Here is a 22,339-nt window from a genome sequence, read left to right on the forward strand (position 1 = left end):
ATAATGCAGTCATGGAGTAGGTATATATTTAAGTTAGGGGTATAGGGAAGCAGGGAAGGGCTTTTCCCCCTGCAGAAATACAATTTTGTGTTTTTTATGTTACTCAAGTTACACTTTTTGTTTTTGAAATATCAGTGAAGTATAATTTGTAGTTCAGTAAATTGACAGAACGTAGGGAAACTATATGTTGTTACAACCAGGGTGAATACAGACAGAGATAAAGTTATATACATCATCATATAGAACAAAAATCTATAATAATCGCTTTTTAAATTGTATTAATTATATTACACATTCATTAATTATATTACATGTTCATGTTCAGTGGTTACTATAATGTTTTATCAAGACTAAATATGCATCTGTATGGAGGAGAATGTGGTATCTTCTTTGCTTTGCTTGTTCATATATACATGCATACATGTACTGCCTCTAGACATACTGTATGCCCTGTTGAGAATATTATGTTTGTATAATGTCGCTTGTGTGCATAAGCATCAAGTGGGGTCCAGTTGGTTAGTTGATGGCAGTAGGTCTGACCATTGTTAATGAGAATCCATATTGCTAAAAGCCACTCTCATTGATCACTGAGTTTGTCCTTTTCCCCATTGTTTTGTGGCTGTAGAGCTAGTGTTATACCTCTCAACGTCTTACAGCATGAAATCTGTACAAAGTCCCAAAAATAGGGACAATTTTTAAATATTGCTCTTAGAAATTTAGGAAGTTGATAGAATAACAGGTTTTGCATTAGCATGAATTTTCTGAAGGGTATGAAGTCTGAAACTCAAATGTCTGTCATTATTTTCTAACTTTAGTCTTTGATGATTTGCCACTAATTTTCCAGAAACCCACAATTTTATGAAAAATGGACCAAAAGTATGAGGCAAAAATCTGGACATTCTGCGAAAATCTGTACAGTTGAGATGTATGGCTAGTGTACGTAAGTTGGGGGTGTGGGAATCTCTCCCCACATGGGGTCCCCCACAAAATAAAAACTGTATTATCACTGAACTTGATTTTCAGTGAATCAGATTTGTACTACTTGCAGTTGGACTGATTGCCATAAGAAACTCAACATGAAACCCATCAAGTGACTAAGCATTCAGTGAAAAGTAACTGGAAGAAGCCTTTTATAATTCCCAGAAATGTTCCATAAAAGAACATGTAGTAAAAGTTGTTTATTTGTTTTAAGCAGCATATGTCTGTTTCGCTGAAGGCACACACACACACACACACACACACACACACACACACACACACACACACACACACACACACACACGACAAGAGTAAACTGGGCTGTTAAGATTTTGATGTCATATCTTAACTACCTTTAGTACTTCAAGGGACTCCATCTGTATTTTTGCAAATGTATAGGGTCAGTGACAGACATAAAATATGGTGCTGTGGGAGCAGGAGGAAATGAATATGGCTGTCTAGAATTAATGCATTACCCCACAACTGTAAATATGGAACTGCAGTGATTATTTGCAAATAATTGTGAGACAAGATGGCTGATTACATCATTACATCTCTGCATGAATTCAGGATGCAGTAATAGGAATCTTATATTGTGAAAGTGGAGGGAAGAAAGAAAGACAATTTGGAAGATAATTATTAAACAGAAAGGTAACAGCAATAGCTGTAGCTGACTGAGATTTTAGAAGTTACATGTGATAGTGAGTAACCTTACTTATAAACATGTAGCAAAAAATCCAGATTCTCGTATCAGGTTTGTGTCTGTGTAGTTAGAAATGCAGAAAGAATAAAAAGTTTGCAGAAGACTGGTATATGAACTTTGATCCTTATAAAAAGCAGACCTGATATGAGGAATGTCGATTCAGACTGCAATGACTTGAAATTAATTAACAAGTGCAGAGCAATGTTGTCACAGTGTGTGCAAACTACCTCTAAAACCTGACCTTTGTCTTACTACTTCAGTAAGAAAGTAACATTCTGTTTATTTAATTTATTTATTTGCAGTTTGTCAGGATAGTCCAATTGGGCCACAAGGAGCCCGTTTTTAGTGGAGTCCTGGGGAGAAAATCTCCAGAAAAATACAAATACATAGTACACTGCACATTTACATTACATATTATCTCATAGGAATACAAAGTAAATATAATAAGAAAAGGTTAACAATGATAGAATACATCAGTATAGTTTGTAAAACAGCAATAAAAAAACACTTTTTTTTTTTTACAAAAAGTAGCAGCATAGGGTAACTGCTAAGTAGTTGGTCAAACAGTTTAGTAGAGCTGTGGAATTATAGGAGGCAGTGATGGCGTATTTAGCTCTAGGAGAGTAGGAAGTGGTATTAGAAGGATTAGGTTCTACACATTGTACACTGTGAGAAATGTATTATAGCACAACAGAGTATATATTGTTCATTTAAATAAAATAAAGCACACCTGACATATTGTTTCCTTTTAATTTTTTTGTTGGATTTACAGGGTCTAGCAATAGTTCACTATGTGTGGATTGGACCAGTTCAAACTATAGTTCTGATGGGTTTACTATGGGACCTTTTGAAGTATTCATGTTTTTATGGTCTTGCATTCCTTGTTCTTCTTGCCCCTTTCCAAGCATGGCTGAGCCGAAAGATGACACAGCACAGGTAACAACTTCTGTATATAAGTCATAATCTTGTAAATGTCTGATATGTGCACTGCAAATTAAAAGAAAATGAAGGGAGCAAGTATTATGTGTGCTAGTGTGAGACAGACATTACATTCTTAGACTGAATAATGCAGCTATGACGTGATCACATAGTTTTATACCTGTTTTATAAACAAACTGAGATATAATAAGAAGCAAAAAACCTCAAGCACAATGTAGAAAAAAGACATGCACTGGGCTTCAACACTTTTGCAGCTTTTATGTAGTGCAAATAAAAATTTGTGGGAAATGTGTATCGGTAGTGCATGTGTGCATAAAATGAATATACTGTTGATTGAACATGCAGTAGTTGCAAAATGTATTAATTCATCTATCAGGATTAATTTCAAGACACGATAGTATGACTTATGGTCCAGTGCCCGAATGTTCCATCCCAGTATTCGTCCTGCCCAAATTCTGGATCCCTTTTGCAGCAACAGCAGAATACTCCTTCCAAATCCATATTTTTAAGTTTGTGGCACCAAAAAAGTAAGATAATCCTAAATTCTGTTAAATGATATGTGATTATACTTATATGGTGACCTAGGCAGCTAGTTAAGTTATAGCTTATTAATAAGCCAATAAAAAAGACAGAAATTGTTTGGGACAATTGATAACTATGAGCTCTCAGATGTCTGTATTGTGTTCCCATGCACCAGCATCATGGCTGTGCCCTGCATTAACTGCAGACATTGATGTCAGTTAGGCGGACTGACATATCGGATCCTAGTAGTACCTTTGGGATGTTACAGTTTTAGTAGGCAATATTGTATAGTCACTTTTAGCTGGAGTTCAAGATACTCAGAAGTGTCTGCTTGAAAAAGAGGTCAAAACATCTTCTAGAAAATATTCAGATTTTCTTTTAAAGGCTCAAGCTGGTCTGTCATCATTGCAAAAGTTTGCCCAGTGGCTTTCTGCAGTGCCAGTGTCCTTCTGGAGGAGGTAGGCTTGGATCCACCATGAAACAACACTGCGAGACATGGTTGAAATGGTATATTGATCCCACTGCCATGCATAACAAAGCCAAGGTGCAGTTGTGGAACAGTGTAATTGTACATCTCATCAGCACATCACTGTGTAGTCCTGAATGACCAGAACAACACATCCTGACTACCCAATGTGTCAGGAAAGAGATGGACTTGAACTGTGTGGGTCATGGACAGAGAGCTCAACAGCTTCTGCTTATATAATGGATAGTCTACTGTGAGGTTACTGACTACTGTCCCTTAGCATAGGTAGTAAAATCTAATTGTGGTCATGCCATTTAATCTGAAAGCCAGTCACTGACAGAATGGATAGGCTAGGAAAGAGACCCTGGTTATCACCAAGATAGACAAGCTTTGGGGGTAAGGTCTGATCATTGTCCCTCAAGCAGACACTCGGGAGATGCAGATTCCTAGCACACCTGATAGGCTGTGGAGCAGTATTGCTTTAAGTGGGGAGTGACATTTACAACTTGATTACCAACTGTCTCTGTATGGGCAGTGAGGATCTCTGACTGCTGCCACGCTGGATATGGAATTCAGCTTCTGGTGTGTCGAGGTAGGTAGGGCCACTGAAGGACACTGCAACCTTTGCCAAGGGGGGTGCAGAAGTTGTAAGAATTTTTAAGCATGGTTGGGAGACAGTAGGGAGCTCCAGTTTCTACCAGGATATGTGTGGAAGTTCTTAACTGCCAACAAGAAAAGTCCTATCAGCTCTTTTTTGTTAGAGTACTTTTGTGAATAGTTCTTATAAATATTCCTTGGGTTGTGTTTGTATGTGTGTGTGGTGCTTGCCTGTGTTTACACACAAGTATTTCTATAAATACATGTATATATATATATATATATATATATATATATATATATATATATATATATATATAAATGTATATAGGTTCACTGCATAATCTTGAAATTTTGAAATATCGAATTTCAAAATCTCGAGACCATATAGCTGAAACCCTTAAATACCAAAAGACCAGAAGCGCGAATTTCAAAATCCCAAAGTTCGGAGATGTTGAAGTAGTGCTTCTGGTGCTGCGGTTTGTGAATGGATAGGTGGAAGGTCAGGTAAGTAGCTATGTTTGAGTGTGTTGGTTAGGGGCTTTAGTGTGTGTGTAAGTGTGTGTTGTGACTGTGATGTGTGTGTGCGAGGGGAATATAGGTGTGTGGTGGTGTTTTCATGTGTTTGTCTGTGTAGTGTGACCTTGGAGTTAGAATATTTAAGTAGGGGGTGTATGGGGTGCAGGGTGGCTTGCCCACCTGATCGTATGTAGTGTACGTTTGTGTGTTTGTGTTTTGGGTGAAGGTGTGTGTATGTATATGTGTGTGGTGTAAGTTTAGTGTAGTTTTCAGGATTTTAAATTTCGCGCTTCTGATCTTCCAGTGTTCTTGTCTTTAGGGTATTTGGCCTCGGGATTATGGGCATTGGTATTATGGGTTTTTGGTCTTATGTAGTGAACCCATATCTACTTTACATGGTCGACTTTTCACAAAGTCGACTTTCATATGGCCGAGACCATATGATCGACTTTCGGAAAGCTGACCATGTAAAATAAACAAAGAAAACACAACGAACAAATATACCAACACGGAGATCGCACTACAGTGCGGAAGAGGGAAATTTTCCCATTCCACACTGTACGGTGATAACGGTTCCCCATGGTCGGCTTTTCAAAAATCGATCATATGGTCTCGGCCATATGAAGGTCATCTTTGTGAAAACTCGACCATGTGAAGAGGACCCATATATATATATATATATATATATATATATATATATATATATATATATATATATATATATATATATAAATATATAGGTTCACTTTATAAAATCGAAATACTGAAATGTCGAATTTCAGTATCTCAAAGCTATAAAGTCAAATGTTACAAATAGCGAACGTTCATAATCGCAAATTTGAATATATCTCGAAAATATGTTGAATTCACGGTTATGAAGTTACGCTACGTAATGTCCGGGTTTGTGTTTTGGTGGTGCATGGTGCCGTGTGTGGATGTAGGTGCTATGTCAGGTAAGTGAGTGTTTTGTAAGGGTTTTGAGTGGGAGTTAGAGTGTGTGTGAGGGATTGGAGAATGTGCGTGTGTGAGTGAGCTTTTGTGTTGTGTTTGTGCGATCTCGGAGTTAGTATATATAAGTAGGGGGGGTGTGCTTATGTGTGTGTGAGTTGTGTATGTGTGTTTTTTTTTTGTTTATGTTGTGATGTGGGTGTTGTGTTGTATGTTAAGTGTAGTGTGTGCGGTGTATTCAGTTATGTGGTTTCGCGGTTTTTGTTTGTCGGTGTTTTGCGGATTCGGTTTTATAGTCTCGAGATACTGAAATTCGATATTTCAGCATTTCGAGGTTATAAAGTGACTCTCTCTCTCTCTCTCTCTCTCTCTCTATATATATATATATATATATATATATATATATATATTAAATAAATACACACACATAATGCTTACTGTAGATGTGTGTGTGTGTGTGTGTGTGTGTGTGTGTGTGTGTGTGTGTGTGTGTGTGTGTGTGTGTGTGTGTGTGTGTGTGTGTGTGTGTGTGTGTGTGTGTGTGTGTGTGCATGTATTTACATAAACAGGCTTTCTTTTGAAAGTGTATGAAACCCATAATTGTGAGCCTCAGAACAGTGAAAAATAAGGTGTGAAAGAGACTGAAATGCAATGAATCTCAAAACTCGATATAATGCTCCTAAAGCATTTTTACAAGGGGGCTTACCACATCTGCCCTTGACAAAGGAGCCTGTGCTACATCTGTTTGTAAGTGTGTGTGTGTGTGTGTATGTATATATATCTATATATATATATATATATATATATATATATATATATATGTATACACACACACACACACACACATATATATATATATATATATATAGAGAGAGAGAGAGAGGTGAGACAGAAGTGTGTGTGTGTGTGTGTGTGTGTGTGTGTGTGTGTGTGTGTGTGTGTGTGTGTGTGTGTGTGTGAATTTGTGGGTGTATTACATTTGACTGAATGCTCACTCCATCAAGTGGACTTGAACCATGAAACTAACAACTGCATGTTCATTTGATCTCTCAGTACCAGCTGGTATTCAGATGTGCAAGTTTGCACTATGGTGGGGTTGGAGAATTTTCCCTTTTCCCCACTGTTGTGTGACCTCAGAGTTTCTTTCTTTAGCTTCATTTTAGTCACAAGCATCACTGTGTTCAAGATCCATCCATGCTTTGAGAGGATCTCCAGATAAATATGATGAAAAAAATCTGACTCATTAAACTTGGAACAAGCCTTCATTTGACTCAAACCTTTCAAAATCGCAGAATAAGCACCCGTATCGTCTTCTGCTATCATTTTCCTCAGAGGCATGCTGGGTTTGGGTTTTACAGATGGGGTAGTTGACTGATTTACATAATCACTAGCTGTTGTAGATGTTGGTCAGTTCTTTTCTGAATACTAATTAGGTGTTGGTCAGCAGAAATGACAGCTTTTACTAGGCTTCAGTATTTTTCGATTATGCATGTCAGCAGAGATAATGGTGGCATGCATACAGTTCAGTCACATCAGCTACGGTATTCATAGACTTGGCGGGCCATCTTTGCTAGCAACCCTTTTGTTTGCCATTAAGATCCTATTGGCTGGTTCAAATCCTTATACTGGCACAAAGGGTTTATTAGGCCTTCAACTGCAACTTTTCCTTCTGCCACGAGAGAATCTTCCCATAATAGCACTAGGCTACAACAGAGTACTTCAAACAAGTTGTTCATATACAGGGCCCAGGGAAGTCAGCAATGCCCCCCCCCCCCCAAGAAAAAAAAAAAAGTTTAGGCCGACTTAAAACAATTTGTTTATACAAGGCCCAGAGAAGTCAACGACCCCCCCAGAAAAAACTTATTAAACAGCAGTTCACTCACAGATGGGGGGATATGCTCAAGTAGAGGGCAGGCAGCCATGGGTATTTTACAGGTTGCTGTTTGCAAAAACTGCCTTTTTCTGCCTACTTTCTCTATCACATTTACAGCAGGTTAGTAACAACAAAACTGTCTTTGTAGCCAATCATTCTGGTTAATATTAGGTTTATTTTTTTTACAAAATCAATAGAAAAGAAGAAATTCTGTAAATTTAGACTGGGGATGAGAGTAAACTAAAATAAGGTATACACCACATTCATTGCCAGCTTCTCTTTAAGCCTTCACTTTGTGCCATAATACATTTCAGATGAACAAAACAGTACTTAATAGGACGTTAACAAATTGCACAGGATATTAGTATGAAAGTCTTTGAAGTTTAGAGACTGTAGCATACTAGCACATTGTTGAAACAGTTCCATCAATCTGGATTTATGGTAACAGCAGGCATCTTTCTTTACGTCCGAATTTCTCCAATCTCTCCAGGTTTAAAGACCTCTCCTTATGCTAGCATACCCTCTGTAGTTTCTGAAGCTGCATACATTCATCCAGGTATCTTGGTTGAAACTCCTGTAGCCCACTACACAGGAGTCTGGAGTCTTATTCACTGTGCTGTTAACACTCCAAATACGCTGTTTAAGGCTGGCTGTTTCCAGTTAGATACCTAAGATACCTGCCTCCTTTTGAGCTAACCTTTCTGCAGGGAATACTTTGAATTTCCCTGTAGTAACCTGTCCCCTGGGAAACACCACCCCCATTTGTTACGTATGCAGGATGACAGTATGTACCTAGCAAGGTATGTGGTGCACACGTGCGAGTGTATATACACACACACACACACACACACACACACACACACACACACACACACACACACACACATGCACACGCATGCACACACACGCACACACATACACGCACTTAGTTTTCGAGTTCTGAGGATCACAACTTGCAGTCCTTACACTTTTAGCAGGAACCTATATAAATATATACATGCTGGGATATCCATGTATACACTGATGCTTATTAAATTTCAGCCTGCACTTGGCAGATGGTTATAAATGTAAGTTTTATTGAATCAGTAAATTACCTAGCACTAAGCCTCCCACAAACAGCAGGTTACAACTTTATCTCAGCAATGGCTGGCTGTTGAACTACACTGCTTATAAATAATTACTACTGGTCGTAGTTTGTACTGTTGTCCTTTAGTTCATCTTTGTTCCATGACTGAGGAGTGCATCATAAGCTGTGTGACAACGCCTTGATTTGTGATATGTATGCTGATTTTCTACCATCTGACATAAAGAGTAATCTTTATGATAAGTATAAATACTTCCATTCCTTGGAGGAGAATAAATTTGCAGAATTGGATCCTAATGGATTTGTAATTATCCTTGTTTATGATTTCAACAGCAGAACAGAATTTTGAAGCTCAGTATTATTATTCATCGTTTTTGCAGGGGCTTGAGCGGGGCTATACTCCCAAACCTCTACTAACTATACATGTTAACTCTGACAGCTGGCAGATTCCGAGGTACCACATCCTAGGCTTTGTATATGTCTATATAGATATAGGTAGATACATGAATAGATAGAGAGATAAATCCTAGATTCACTATTAAACTCTCAGAGTTGTGAGGATTGCATTTATTGCTTACAGTGGGAACCAGTCCATACTCATAACTCTGTTGTTGCTCTTAGCCCTTCCCCCTAATTCTGTGTTAAAACAATCTGATATTGAAACTGGGCTCAACACAGCAAATGCACAAGATATTCCAAATATGAAGTAAGTGCTGAAATTCATAAATGCTAAAAGAAACCTTTAAGGAGAATTTATGCTCTGGGCTTGCCATGTACTAGTCATAAAATTAGAAACACCTTATGGGAGACAAAGAGCACCTAGAGGCACTGATAATGTTCTTCTTGTAATATATAGTTATTATTTATTATTATTTTTATTTTACATTTGTTTATTGGGATAGTCCAACTTGACACATGTCCTTTTTCAGCGGATGCCCAGGGAGAAAAGCTCCAGTTAGTAAATAGACATACCAAATAAGGAAAAGAAAAACATAGTAATAAATGGACTAATGCAAGACATCAGAGGTCAACTGGCAGTAGTTGCACGTAAAAACTTAAATGTAATTAATACAAATCAGTAAAAGAACACGTAACAGTAGTATATACAATGTTATACAGTGTGCTATGCCAACTAGCAGTATACATTCCATTAGTACAGTAGAGGAATTTTTATGCAGGGATGTGGAGTATAGAGAGTCAGAAGGAGAGTAAGATTGTAGTATACGTAAGAGCCCATAGTGTATTTCTGTTGAATTTAGTCATCAATGGAAAGAATGTTGTTTGGAAGGTTGGTTACATTATGATGTTAAAATAATCATAGTTTCTGTGTGTTACATTAGCCAGGAGCACTTGAGAGTAAGTTCCTATCTATCACCCGGGGGTGGAGCAAAGGCAGAGCGACTTACTAAGGAGATGTTTTTTAGGTTAGTTTTGAATAGTGGTAAGGATTGTATCGCGGTAATGTTTACGGGCAGTTCAGTCCAGATTTTACCTATGTAGTTTGCAAATAGGGAATCCCCTGCTTTGTTTTTGGATAAGTAGGTTTTTATTTGTTGTTTGTTGGAGGAATGGAGTGGTCTGCTGGTAACATAGGGTTGAAGAACAGTTTTTAAGACTGGTATTTTATGTGGCTCTGACTAGATTTTGTGGGCCATTGTTAGTGTAGGAGTTGGGGAAGCTCTAACCAGTTAAGTTGCTTGAGTGCGAGGCAGTGGTGCGATCTAGCTGGTGAATTTGTGGCATATCTTACAATCTTATTGTAGCAGGATTTAAGTTTTTGTAATTCAGATTTCTTGAGATTAGTGAGGATGAGGTCTGTGTACAATAAGGTGGAGATTGTGTGTTTGGGCAATGGCTATTTTGGTATTTTTGGTAAAGTAGTGTTTATTCCTGTATAGAGTACCGAGTTTTTTATGTACCTTTTTCACTGTCTGGGAAATGTGAATATCAAATTTAAGTTTGCAGTCTATTTCTACTCCTAAAAGTTTAATGTGTGGTGATGGGGTGATGATTGTTAGTTGAGGCAATGAAGAAGGTGTTAGGGTGGAGTAGCTTTATTAGGGAGGAAGACCATGAGTTTTTTTTTTTTAGGGTTTAAGATTAGATTAGTATTTGTAAGCCAGGACTCAACTTCATGAAAGACTTTTTGAGGTTTAGTCTGAAGCTCCAACAGAGAGGGTGCAAAACAAATCACTGTGGAGTTGTCTGCATATTGGATGAGAGATGTATGAGTGGTTGCTCGATGGAGGTTGTTAGTAAATATAGAGAATAGAACTGATCCTAAGTTAGAACCTTGAGGTACTCCAAGGGTGGCTGGTAGTAGGGGTGAAAGAGTTTGCTGCCAGGAGACTGCTTGCTGCCACCCCGTGAGGTAATCTTGGAACCATGCAAGTGTGGAGTTTGAGAAATGTAGGTCAGTAAGGGTATTAAGTAGGTTAGTATGAGACACCATGTCAAAGGCTTTTGACAGGTCTAGGAAGATAGGAGAGACGTAATTATTATTAGTCCTGCGGAAGTTGACATTGTTAGTGAAAGACATTAGTGAGGTGGTTGTGCTATGGTATGGTCTGAAACCATGTTGGGTATTAGTTAGAAGATTGTTAGTGAGTAGGTAGTCGGTAACCTGCTTATGAATTATTCTTCTGAAGAATTTTAGATAGTGGAGACAATATTGCAATTGGTCTGTAGTTATTTAGTTCAGTTGATGGGCCTCCCTTATGTAGGGGAATGACATATGAAGTTTTCTAGATGGAGGGACCTGGTGTTCAGCTATGGATCTATTGATTAGTAATGAGACAGGGTATGCTATACCTTCTGCTGTTAACTGTAAGTATTCAGCAGGTAGACCATCTGCAGCCAGTCTGGTGGGTTTTAATTTCTTCAGTAGTTTTTTGATAGTGTCAATTGCTAGTGGTTGGATAGAGAATATTGGTGAGATATTTTTTGTGGGGATGGGGGGTTTGGTTGTTGAGGGAGTTTGATTTTTGGATAGTTCTAGGATGGTTTCTGTAAAATATTTGTTAAATTGAGTAGCAATATTGTCTGAGTTGTTGGCAGTGGTGGGAGGGGGTGTTCCTGTTTTACCTGGTAGAAGGATATTGTTTATAGTGGACCAGAATTTTTGTGGTGCCTGGATTGTATTTCTGTGTAGTAGTTAACTTTATCTATTTTAATTTGTTTCTTAGCTTTGTTTCTAAGTTCCTGATAAGTTTCTAGTGTGATTTCTGATTTATTTGATTTCCAGGTAGATCAAGCCTTATTTCTATGTTTGAGAAGATTTAGTGTTTCTTTTTTTAGCCATGGGGCATAGCTAGATTTACACGTATGTATCTACTGGGCACTTGGGAGTTTAGAATGGAGAGGAAGGTAGTTTTTAAGTAATTAATGGTTTCTTGAAGTTGTAGTTGATTTAATGGTGTCTAGTTACAATGTTTAATAATTTCTACAAGTTTGTTAGGGTTAAGTTCTTTTTTCTTTCTTATTTGTAGTAAAATAGGTTATTTAGTTGGGTTTGTTCTTTTTCTGACCAAATAAGTGGGATAATGATCACTGAGGCAGTCTGGGAGACAACCTTAGTAGGGATAAAGGGCTAGCCTGTTTGTTAATATCCAGTCTAAACTGGAATGTTTGCTGGAGGATTTGTTAATTCTGGTGGGTGCTTGGATGAGTTGTGAGAAGCCATGTAGGTTTATACAATACTTGGGATTTGGAGAATTACAATCTGACCAGTCTATGTAGCCGCAGTGGTAGGTTGTCACCTCACAGCAAGAGGTTCTCCTGTTCGATTCACAGCTGGGACGTCTTCTGTGTGGAGTCTGCATGTCCTCCCCACGGTCGAGTGGCATTCAAAAGACATGCATAGCACGTGCCTTCGTTGAAGGTTGGGCATCGAGCTGGCACCTTGGCACTGTAAAACTTTACTGCCAATCATTAGCGGACTGGAGTTCTGCTGTGGCAACCCCTAACCAGGAAAAGCCAAAAGAAGAAGACGACAATTTGACCAGTCTATATTGAGATCACCCATTATAAGTGTTGTCTGGGCAGGTTAGTTCTACACCAGTGTAGGATGTTTTCTAGCTTTAGGATATTATCCCCTGGTGGCATGTAGAGACCTATTTTATATATATATATATATATATATATATATATATATATATATATATATATATATATATATATATATATATATATATATATATATATATATATATATGTTTCTTGGGGTTGATGTTTAGTTTGGCAGATATTATTTCTGCATTTTTAAGTTCTAAGTTCTTGACAACTAATGTTTCTATTGAGAGGTGTTTTTTAAAGAATAGGGCAACACCGCCACCACCTCTTCTGTTTATTCTGTCAATACGTAAAGTGTTGTAACCTGGTGGTAGTATTTCATTACTGTTGGTGTTTTGGTTTAGCTCTGTCTCTGTAAGTAGTGCGATGTCTGGTGAGTAAAGAGAAATGTTAACATGGAGATCATGGATTTTGTTGTTAATGCTTCTTATATTCATATTCAGCATTAAAATATCTGCTATATCCCTATTGGGAATGATTGATGCTTGGTTAGTGTTGAGTTGAGCGGCACTGATTAAGGTTGGGGCTTTGCTGATGGGGCCGGGATTGGGATGAATGTCCCCATTTACGACTATCTTTGAGGCTATTTGGAAAATATATCTCAACAGTTTGTTAATGTTTTTGTCATATTTCAAGGAGATAATGGGAGAGATTTGATAGCTCAGCAATGGGAGCTTAATCTGGGTTAAGGTTATGCTGGTGAAGATTGAACTTCCTATAACTATGTTAACTGGATTGATAGGCAGAGGTTGGGTGTTAGAGGTGGAGTGGACTTGTGGGGGGGGGGGGTTGGGGATTTCTGAGTGATATGAAGTGATCCTGGTTGCTACTATTAGTACAGTTAGTGAGGTTATTAGAAATGGTATCAGGCATATGGATTTAGTAGCATGTTGGTAAGGCATAGGTTTGTTCGACTTAGTAGGATAATTTCAGGTGGCCATATCAGTTGTGTGGTAGAACTAATGTATTTCACTGAATAATGTTTTAGGGAGGGGAGGGAATGTAATTAAATGGTGTGTGAATTGACAGGCAAGTTGTGTGAGGATGAGGGAGGGAGTTTGGGATGGAGTGGTGGAGGGGTTTTGAGGCGGGGTTATCTGATTGAAGGAGGAGTGGGGGTGTGGCCTTGTAACTATAAATCTAGGGAGGATAGGGATGGGTGGGAATGGGGGTAGGGTAGGGGAGCAGAGTGGAGCCTGAGCACAGTGAGGGCGAAATGCAGCGGGTTAGAACCCAGATTCTAAGAAGCAATTAATGAGAATGTGCTCTGGTAAGAGAAAAGATTTACAAGTTTTTAAAACAAAGTACTGTTTGATACCAAGTAAACCCTTAAGATTAGCTTGGGAGGAGAAGATTATTAGCTATATTAAGGTAATGGCTTTCATTTAGAATGGTGGATAGTGGAGAGCCTAAATCAGACCAAAAATGGCCGGAATGTACAACTGCTGCCGTCCTGAGTGAGGTGAGCAGCAACAGTAGTTATAACAAACTCCAGCTTGTTTTACAAACTTAGATAGTTTAATTTAGGTAGTTAACAGTGTTACAGCCAGTATTGCATTTTACATTAAATACAGAGTTGTAGGGTATAACATACAGGTTTCTTTTTCTGGCTCTTAATTCTGTCAGTTTTGTAATGTATCCCGACTTGGTGTGCTTTGTTATCACTACAGGTACAGGACTGTTCAGTAGGATTTCAGAGGACTTTGAAACTACAAAATAATGAAGAAAGGAGATAGTTTCTACTCAAACAGTATTTACAGTTTTCTGGCACAAGGACTACAACCCTTGTAATTGTCAACATCCACACCAGACCCAGGGCAAAACAGTGACCATGCAGACTGCTTGATTGCCTGCCCTACAAGAGGGTCTAAAACAAACAAATGACGGATGCCAAAGCCATGGATTAAAACTGAATGTAAAAAAATGCATAATAGTGCCATTTGGGAAACTGTCCACCCAAGCTAATTACACCATCGATAAAACAACCCTAAGAGATGACATGATAGTTATAGATTTGGGAAAGTATGTAGACAGTAATCTGGCCTTCAACTAACATGTAGCCAAGATAGTAAGAAAATCATTCTATGTCACCCAACTCATATGCAAGGGTATGTCATCCAGTTCCAAGGGATTTACAGTTCCACTCTACTCAGACATTATCAGGCCCATCATTGAGTACAATGCCCCCTTTGACATGTACCTAACCAGATACCACAACAGTTAGAACACCCTCAAAGGCTCTTGACTAGGAGAATCCAGGGTATGAATATTTTATCATACACAGATTGCCTTAAGGCCTATATCTGTACTCAGTCTCCTTCAGGTTGCTGAGAGGCCATCTATGCCTAACACAAAAGGCATCTTCAGATCCAGCTCTGATGGGTCTCTTGCACATCAGAAAAACAAACAGCACCAGGAACATTAAATTCAAGGACCTGGATTTTGGCTGCGACATAAGTAGAACATGCTGGAGAGAGCGATATATGTCTCAAAGGATCCCCACACTTTGGAATAAGCTTCCCATCTATCTGTAGCAGAATTTATCCCCGACCCTATTAAAGAAAAAACCTTGATCACTTGATTGGAAATTGCAGACTCACCCCCAGTCTGGCCCCCATGTCTCAGATGGACAGAGGTCAACAATAATTAAATTTATCCCCAAGTAACATACCCCTCCCCCCACATAACCTTTAGCTACTTCTTTACTAACATAACCCACCATATAGGTGTATAAGGAAATCAGGGACAAAACTGGGTTGGATTGCATGGGTAGGCTTGTAAACACCCTGGTGGTTGTTAGCCTAGTATAAACCCATGAACCTATTGATGCGGTGATGCAGTGCTGCATACTAGTTTATTGCAGTTATTACATGCACACTAATGAGATAACCATTTGCATATCTTATATAACTGCTGCTATCTAGTCATAGCTAGTAACATCTACCTTTGGTTTGTTATTGACATTGCAAACCACTACAGGAAATCATTATGACGTATGTGATTAGAGATTTCATGATACTCAGAACATACACTCATTTTCCTTGGACTTGAAAAAGTAACAGTGATCAGATTGCCTGGGGCTAAAATATGCTATATGACTGCTAGATTAGATATACTCCAGGATCCCATTGAGAAGCTTGGTGTGGTCATTTCAACAGTCTTTGGCACTTGAAGCTACATGATATGCAGATGGACCGGATGGCTTTTTTCCAAATGTATTAGTCACTAACTAGCCACACAAAAGCTACATGAAGTCTTTATGTCATCTCATTTGCATGCATAGTATAGGTACAAACTTGCAGCATTTAACATCAGGCTGAGTACTTGATGCAAGGTAGTGAATATGTTGTGTGACCATATGGAATGAGATATGTGAGCCCCACAACTGCATTTCAGCTAATAGGCTACATCTGTCCTCTTTGGGAGATCATACATGGAACGGGATATTTGCAACCCCTTTGCAGTTGTTTTGAAGGAATCCAAATTCCTGTTGCTCTAAAATAACAGGTAACAAAGAAAACAACACAAACAAACAAACAAACATGAAGTGAGGATGCCATATTTGAATGATTTTTTGTTATGATTAACATTTACTTTTTTTAACACCTTTATTAAATTTATCACTTAAGATAGTGAAACATATAATAACAGAAAAGAAAACAAACCATATTAACATTTTCCTTTTACATGCATTATATATCATGTATCTTTTTTGGGATTATTATCAGTCCAGCATTACATAAATTGCTCAATTCCTGCATTCCCTTAAACCTCACTCTTTCTCCTCCTGAACATTATTTCACATGTATTGTTCCTACAGTTTCCATTTATATTTATGTAATTTGCTTCTTCTCTTTTCTAAAGATCCCTTCTCTGGTTCCTTTATCTCTTTTATAATATTTAGTAATTCAAATACAGTTGGTTTAGACTTTGATTTCCATTTTCTGCTTTTTTTGGCAGCAACCAGAATTAAACTTAACAAATTCTTACTTTTTCTAGGCAATTTAGATCCTGTGCCCAAGCTCAAAAAAATCATAGCCTTAGGTTACTGCCATTTGCTCATACAGTGTTTCTGATAGAGCACTCCTTAGGGAACCTTTAAAATCACCCAACTCATTACACTTATAAAACATATGTTCCCAGTTACTTTCTTCAACCTCCAACGTTTGCTATTTACCTGATGAAAAATTCTTTGAAGTCTGTTTGGTGTATAAAAATAGCTGTGCAAGCACTTCCAAGCAAAGATCCTAAACCTTCTGCTTTGTTGCATACTTGGGAGCAATGCCATTAACATTTATTGATATTTTACAACATAAAAGCAGCAACCGAACAAAGCATTTTACAGAAAGCCTGTCTCGACAGTTAAGCAGTGGCAAGCAAATAAAAATCAAAATATAATTTATCATCAAATCCATGAAACACTTGAAATGGAAAACACAGAAGTTGAATAGGGTTCAATAGTGTTGCCTGAAGTATATCCCAAAGTGCCATGCAAACAGAAAGCAGTGAATCTCTAATGAGCTATTTGTTAGTAACATCTAGTTTTGCCCCACTTTGACCGTACCTTGTTTTACTGTCCCTGTCTTTTTGAGCAGACAATACTTGATGATACGTCTTAACATTATTAATCGTAATAGCATCCATGTCCCAGCTTATTTCACCTCTCCATTTCATTGCAATGATACTTCTCACCCATCCTCTCAAGTAAAGTGAAATGACTTTGTGTGTCGGTCCATCCCCTGTCATCCCTGCACACTCCTAGCAGTCACAACTCCCATTTTATGCGGCTTGATTTTCCAAGTATTTTCTCCCACTCCCTAATACACCCATCCCAACACTTCTTGACACTATCACAATCTCAAAACATGTGGATAAGACCAGCTTTGGAAACCACACACCTCCAAAACTCGCTTGTACCACTACCAAAAACTCTTGAAATGTGTAGCTGTGTTTTGATTCACCTATGCAACCACCACATAAAATGGTCCCAAACTACAGGCAAGATCTTCAGCTTATTTACCTTTCTTAAGCACTCTTGCCACATTTCTTTTGCAAATGAAACTTCCACAATATACTCCCGTGTTCATCTTAACATGTTCATGCCTTTCCTATACTTAAGCTCTGTTAATATTTTATATAACATACTACACAATACTTTATTGTTCTTGTCCCCTCAAGTTCTTTAAGCACTTCCTTAAGTCCCCAGTTAATTATCTGCAATCTTAACACCTGCTTAATTTGCTCAAATTGTAACCAAGCCCCTTCAGGTAAATGAAATCTTAATCTAAAACTCAGCCATTCTATAAACCTCAAATATATTTCAGAATCTATTAAAATCAGTTCTCCACCCATTTTGTACCTCTGTCTTGACAGTTTTTCTAGTAGAAAGCCTGCTTTGAATTCTTAAATCATGATTATTCGACAGACCCAAATGCAAAAAAACACAGGACTAAACCTAGCTTTGTTTAAGCTCTCTAAAAACCTGTCCACTGCACTAGCTGCCCTGAGTTTGCCCCCTTTAACTACAGTATCCAATTTTGTGGGGGCTGACCCTTGGGACCACACTATAGCCACTACTATGGCTAAAACCTATAATTTTAACTCTGGCATTCCCAATCCCAGCCCCTACTTCTGTAATAAACACAGACTATATCTGACAATTATCTTTAATTTCCTGTACCACACAGACTTATCACACTGCGTCTGGATCTTTACTAGCCATCCCTTCTCTTCCTCTTCTTTAGTTAGATGTCAGACTAAATATAATAACCTTGGTAAGACCATCATCTTTCTAAGGTTAATTCAGCCTGTCAATGTAGATAACAGTCCCCAGCCATTTCTCTAACAGAACAGTAATCTGTTCATATAGTTCAGAATAGTTAACCCTATAACCAAATCTACTTTTGTTATGCCATCTTCATACCAACATATTTAGATTCTGTCTTCCTGACAATGCAGTATTCTCTGTAAGAGCATCTCACCTGACCTACCCTTACTTGTACTGTTTTGTTCTGATTACATTCAAGGCCTGATGTGATTTTAAATAATTAAAACAATTGTACTATACTTGGCAAAATTTAAATCCAGCCTATTGCTGGCAAGCATGCAGTCATCTGCAAACATGTAAAATATCTTCCAGTTGCAGGAACACTTTATAGGAAAAACTGTACCTTCTTTGCCAGAACATCTGTGACTAAGATAAAAGAAGAGTGGACAGTGGACACCCTTGGCCTGTACCACTGTTTATGTGTCCGTCTTCTGTGAGATGGCCATTAATTATTAACTAGGCTCTAGCATCGTGATACAGAGTCAAAAGCCAGTTTAAGTACCTGGAGCCAAAACCTGCTTCTGTCATGCCACATATCAGTGTTTGAGGTTTAAATAACAAAGTAGGCAATCTTGATCCATAAAACTTATATTCCTGAATGATATCAAAATACAGTATCATGGAAGCGTGGTTTATGGACATCTGAGTGTGCCCTTTTGGTGAGTATGTTTATTAAAAGGGACTACCCCATGGGCTTTGTGTAACATATTAAAAGAGAAGTAATGGACAAGAGAAGATCTGGGTTCTATTCCCCATTCTTGATGAAAATGGTCATGACTATAATGTAAGTACATGTATTCAACTATTCTAGTAAATAGGGGGAGTACAGTTTCTATTACTGATACCAATTTCAAATTGTCCTTTATAACCAGATTCTCTGTGGAATTTAAATCAAGCCAGGAGATTCTAGCATCTAGAATTAGTAACAAACAAGTTATAGTGTGGAAAAGAGGTTTGAACACCCAAAACTTGGTAGAAAAAATTGGTAAACAACATGGTGATTTAAAACATAGGTATATGTATCCATGTGGGAGATGCCATCATTGAAATACATCAATGTGGGTGAGCTTTTTGCTATCAATGGGTTTAATTTTAGAGTGAGGGGGGCATTACAATTGTAATAGTTCTGGAGTTGTATGTGGGGCATCGTGCCAGAACTGTCCTGCTTTTTATATTGGCAAGACATATTTATGATTACAATTACGATATACGGATGAAAAAAACTACCAGTGCCCTATATAGACATATTCTGGAATTCCCTGAACGTCACTTTAAGTTCATTATAATTGAACAAGTGCAAAAGAAGAGGTGGTCCCTGGCAATTGTTCTTGGAGAACCTTGAGCTGTATTGGATTTTGCACCTGGATGCAGTGGGGTTCCCAGGTTTAAATGAAATTGCATCTATAGGATGTGTGTTAAAAATGAAGGCAGAACTGAGATAGCACAGATTTATACACATAAATGTGTTAATGGATTTATACACACATATTTACATTTTTAGTTGGTTTTAAAATATGTGCTTTTTCACATTCATATTTATGCATTATTTTTATAAACAGATATATATTTTTTTTCTGGGGAATCTACTAATGGTTATATGTGCTTTTAACAGTTTTTATACATTTTTATACATTGTTGCTTTAATTCATTAATTGCTGTTAGTCATGTGATAATGTAGGTCATATATATGTGCCCATTTGAATGCTGGCTTTTATCTGATGAAGTTATGCATTTTATATAACGAAAGCGCTTATGTTTCTTTTATTTTGTGGTGCAATAAACTGTTGGTGAACTACAGCTCCAACCTTTCCTTGTGTGTGGTTAAAGTGATCTGGCTGTTGTTCAGATAGTATTTACACTTAGATGTTAATAGATCTTATTTTCATAAATAACTACAGATAGTATGAGATCTAACTAGAAAAATATTACTTATGCTGTACTGACTAATAATGGGTCTTCATGTTTCTTCCCTGAAATGTTTGCTTCCACTTTTGGAGACACATCATACCACTGTCATATATAGTCTTAGACTAAAGAGTTATGAATACAGAAGTCTGAAATTTCATAGATTCATAGATATTCCAAGACCACTTCTGCCTGGCCAGTACCATCTCTCACTCTGCACCTCCTCTCTCCAGGAGAGCTGTACTAGTTATTTCTGGATACATTTGTGGATATCCTTCCATTTATGTAGTTGATATTTAAATGATGATAGTGAGTCATATCCTTAACCTGCAGGGAAGGTTTATTCCAGAGGTTTGGGAGGTGCTTGGTTATAAACTTGTCCCTGTTTTCTTTGTCTGTTGGTGAAGATTTAGATCCCTGATTCTAGTATTGATAGAGCTGTTGGATTTGCACAGAAGCACAAGGTCCAACATAATTAGGTTTCTAATGGTGTGGTAAGCTTGACAGAAATCTCTCCTCAGAAATCTATAAGACATCGAATAAAGGGATAAAGCTCCCAGGCTCTCTTGGTAGCTTAGGGACATTAGGCCTATATTCTCTGTGGTTTGGAACCTTTGTGGTCTTTCTAATTGTTTGATATGCTTAGTGAAATATATCCCAAAGGGAGCATTGTACTCAATAATTGGCCTGATCAGTGTTGAGTATGAGTGATTACTTCTTTATACCTTAATGATATTCATTTGGCAATTAGCTGGGCTAAATAAAAGGATTTCCTGACAATTGTTGTTATATAATGGCCAGAAGAGAAGGAGATATTAAGCCCCTAGCTACATTTTTACTCTGTAGAGGTGTGTTGTCTAGACAATAAAATGAGAGGGAGGGGTTTACCAGAAGTGATGATACAACACATTTTAGCAATGAGTGTGATAACATTTTTAGTACCAAGAGTTGGGTTTTTATCACATTATCGAACTTCCAAAATATCGAACACTATAAACTCGGACTTAGAAGTTCGAAATGTGATATCATCGAAAGCTCAGAACATTGAATGTTTTCCCAGGGAAAAAATTGCTGTTCCAAGAAACACACACACAATACAAGCACACCAAAAACTATGTCTAATGTGGGGGGCTTTGCCCCCCACCCCCTACTTAAATATACCAACTCCGAGATCGCACCACAGTGGAGGAAATAGCAAAGCGGCGGAACAGCCCACCGAATTCTTGCCCTGGGTAAGAATTCAATGTTCCGCGGCTTCGATATTGTCAGCGTTCGTGGTTTTGGGTTCGATGAAATGCCATTTGATGTTGTGCGGTTTCGTGGTTATGATATACACCCCTAAGAGTTTGCTAGGGTGAGTGCATTTTGGAAGGTCTGGGTGTTTTAACAACATCCCCCAATTTACAGTCATCTGCAAACCTTGTTTCTACAGGTTTTAGCTCTTTGTTTGGAGATTTGAGCAGTAAATATAAAAAATAGAGGTCCCAGCACTTAGCCATGAGGGACAACACTGGTAACTTTCATAATTTCAGATGAGAATCCTGCAATTCCTAATGTGTGGGTTCTGCCTTTCAGTCAGTTTGTTCTTCGTCTTAACACATACAAGTTGATTTTTAAAGCATTTAGCCTTTTTATGATGCCTGTATGGGGAATGGTATCAAAGGTCTTAGCCACATCAAGATACACCATGTGCTGTGCATTGCTACCATCTATAGTCTCTTTAACCCTTTTAAAGAAATTTACCAGAATAAATAGACAAGATCTGCCCTTCATAACACCAAACTGATGGGAGTCAAATCTAACAAGATTCTTGCTGTCACAGTTTATGACATCAGGTAAAATATATTCCATGGCTTTGCAGATTAGGCTTGTAAGGTTGATAGGTCTATAATTACTTGGGTCAGTTG

At 37.9% G+C, this 22,339-nt stretch overlaps 1 protein-coding gene across 2 annotated transcripts in view; it reads left to right on the top strand.

Moving 5' to 3' along the window:
• The window catches only part of CFTR (CF transmembrane conductance regulator), a 1,712,697-nt gene that overhangs the window by 920,867 nt on the left and 769,491 nt on the right, over positions 1-22,339 (top strand). The window contains exon 6 of one of the 2 annotated variants that reach the window (XM_044088720.1): positions 2,454-2,617. The exons of the other annotated variant lie outside the window; for it this stretch is intronic. Coding sequence (XP_043944655.1) covers positions 2,454-2,617 — 164 coding nt within the window. The remainder of the gene's footprint in view (positions 1-2,453; positions 2,618-22,339) is intronic. 2 annotated transcript variants of the gene reach the window in all.

Source organism: Protopterus annectens, chromosome 11.part0 (assembly GCF_019279795.1).
Source record: "Protopterus annectens isolate FY-2018-M chromosome 11.part0, PAN1.0, whole genome shotgun sequence".
Classification (NCBI taxonomy): Eukaryota; Metazoa; Chordata; order Ceratodontiformes; family Protopteridae; genus Protopterus; species Protopterus annectens.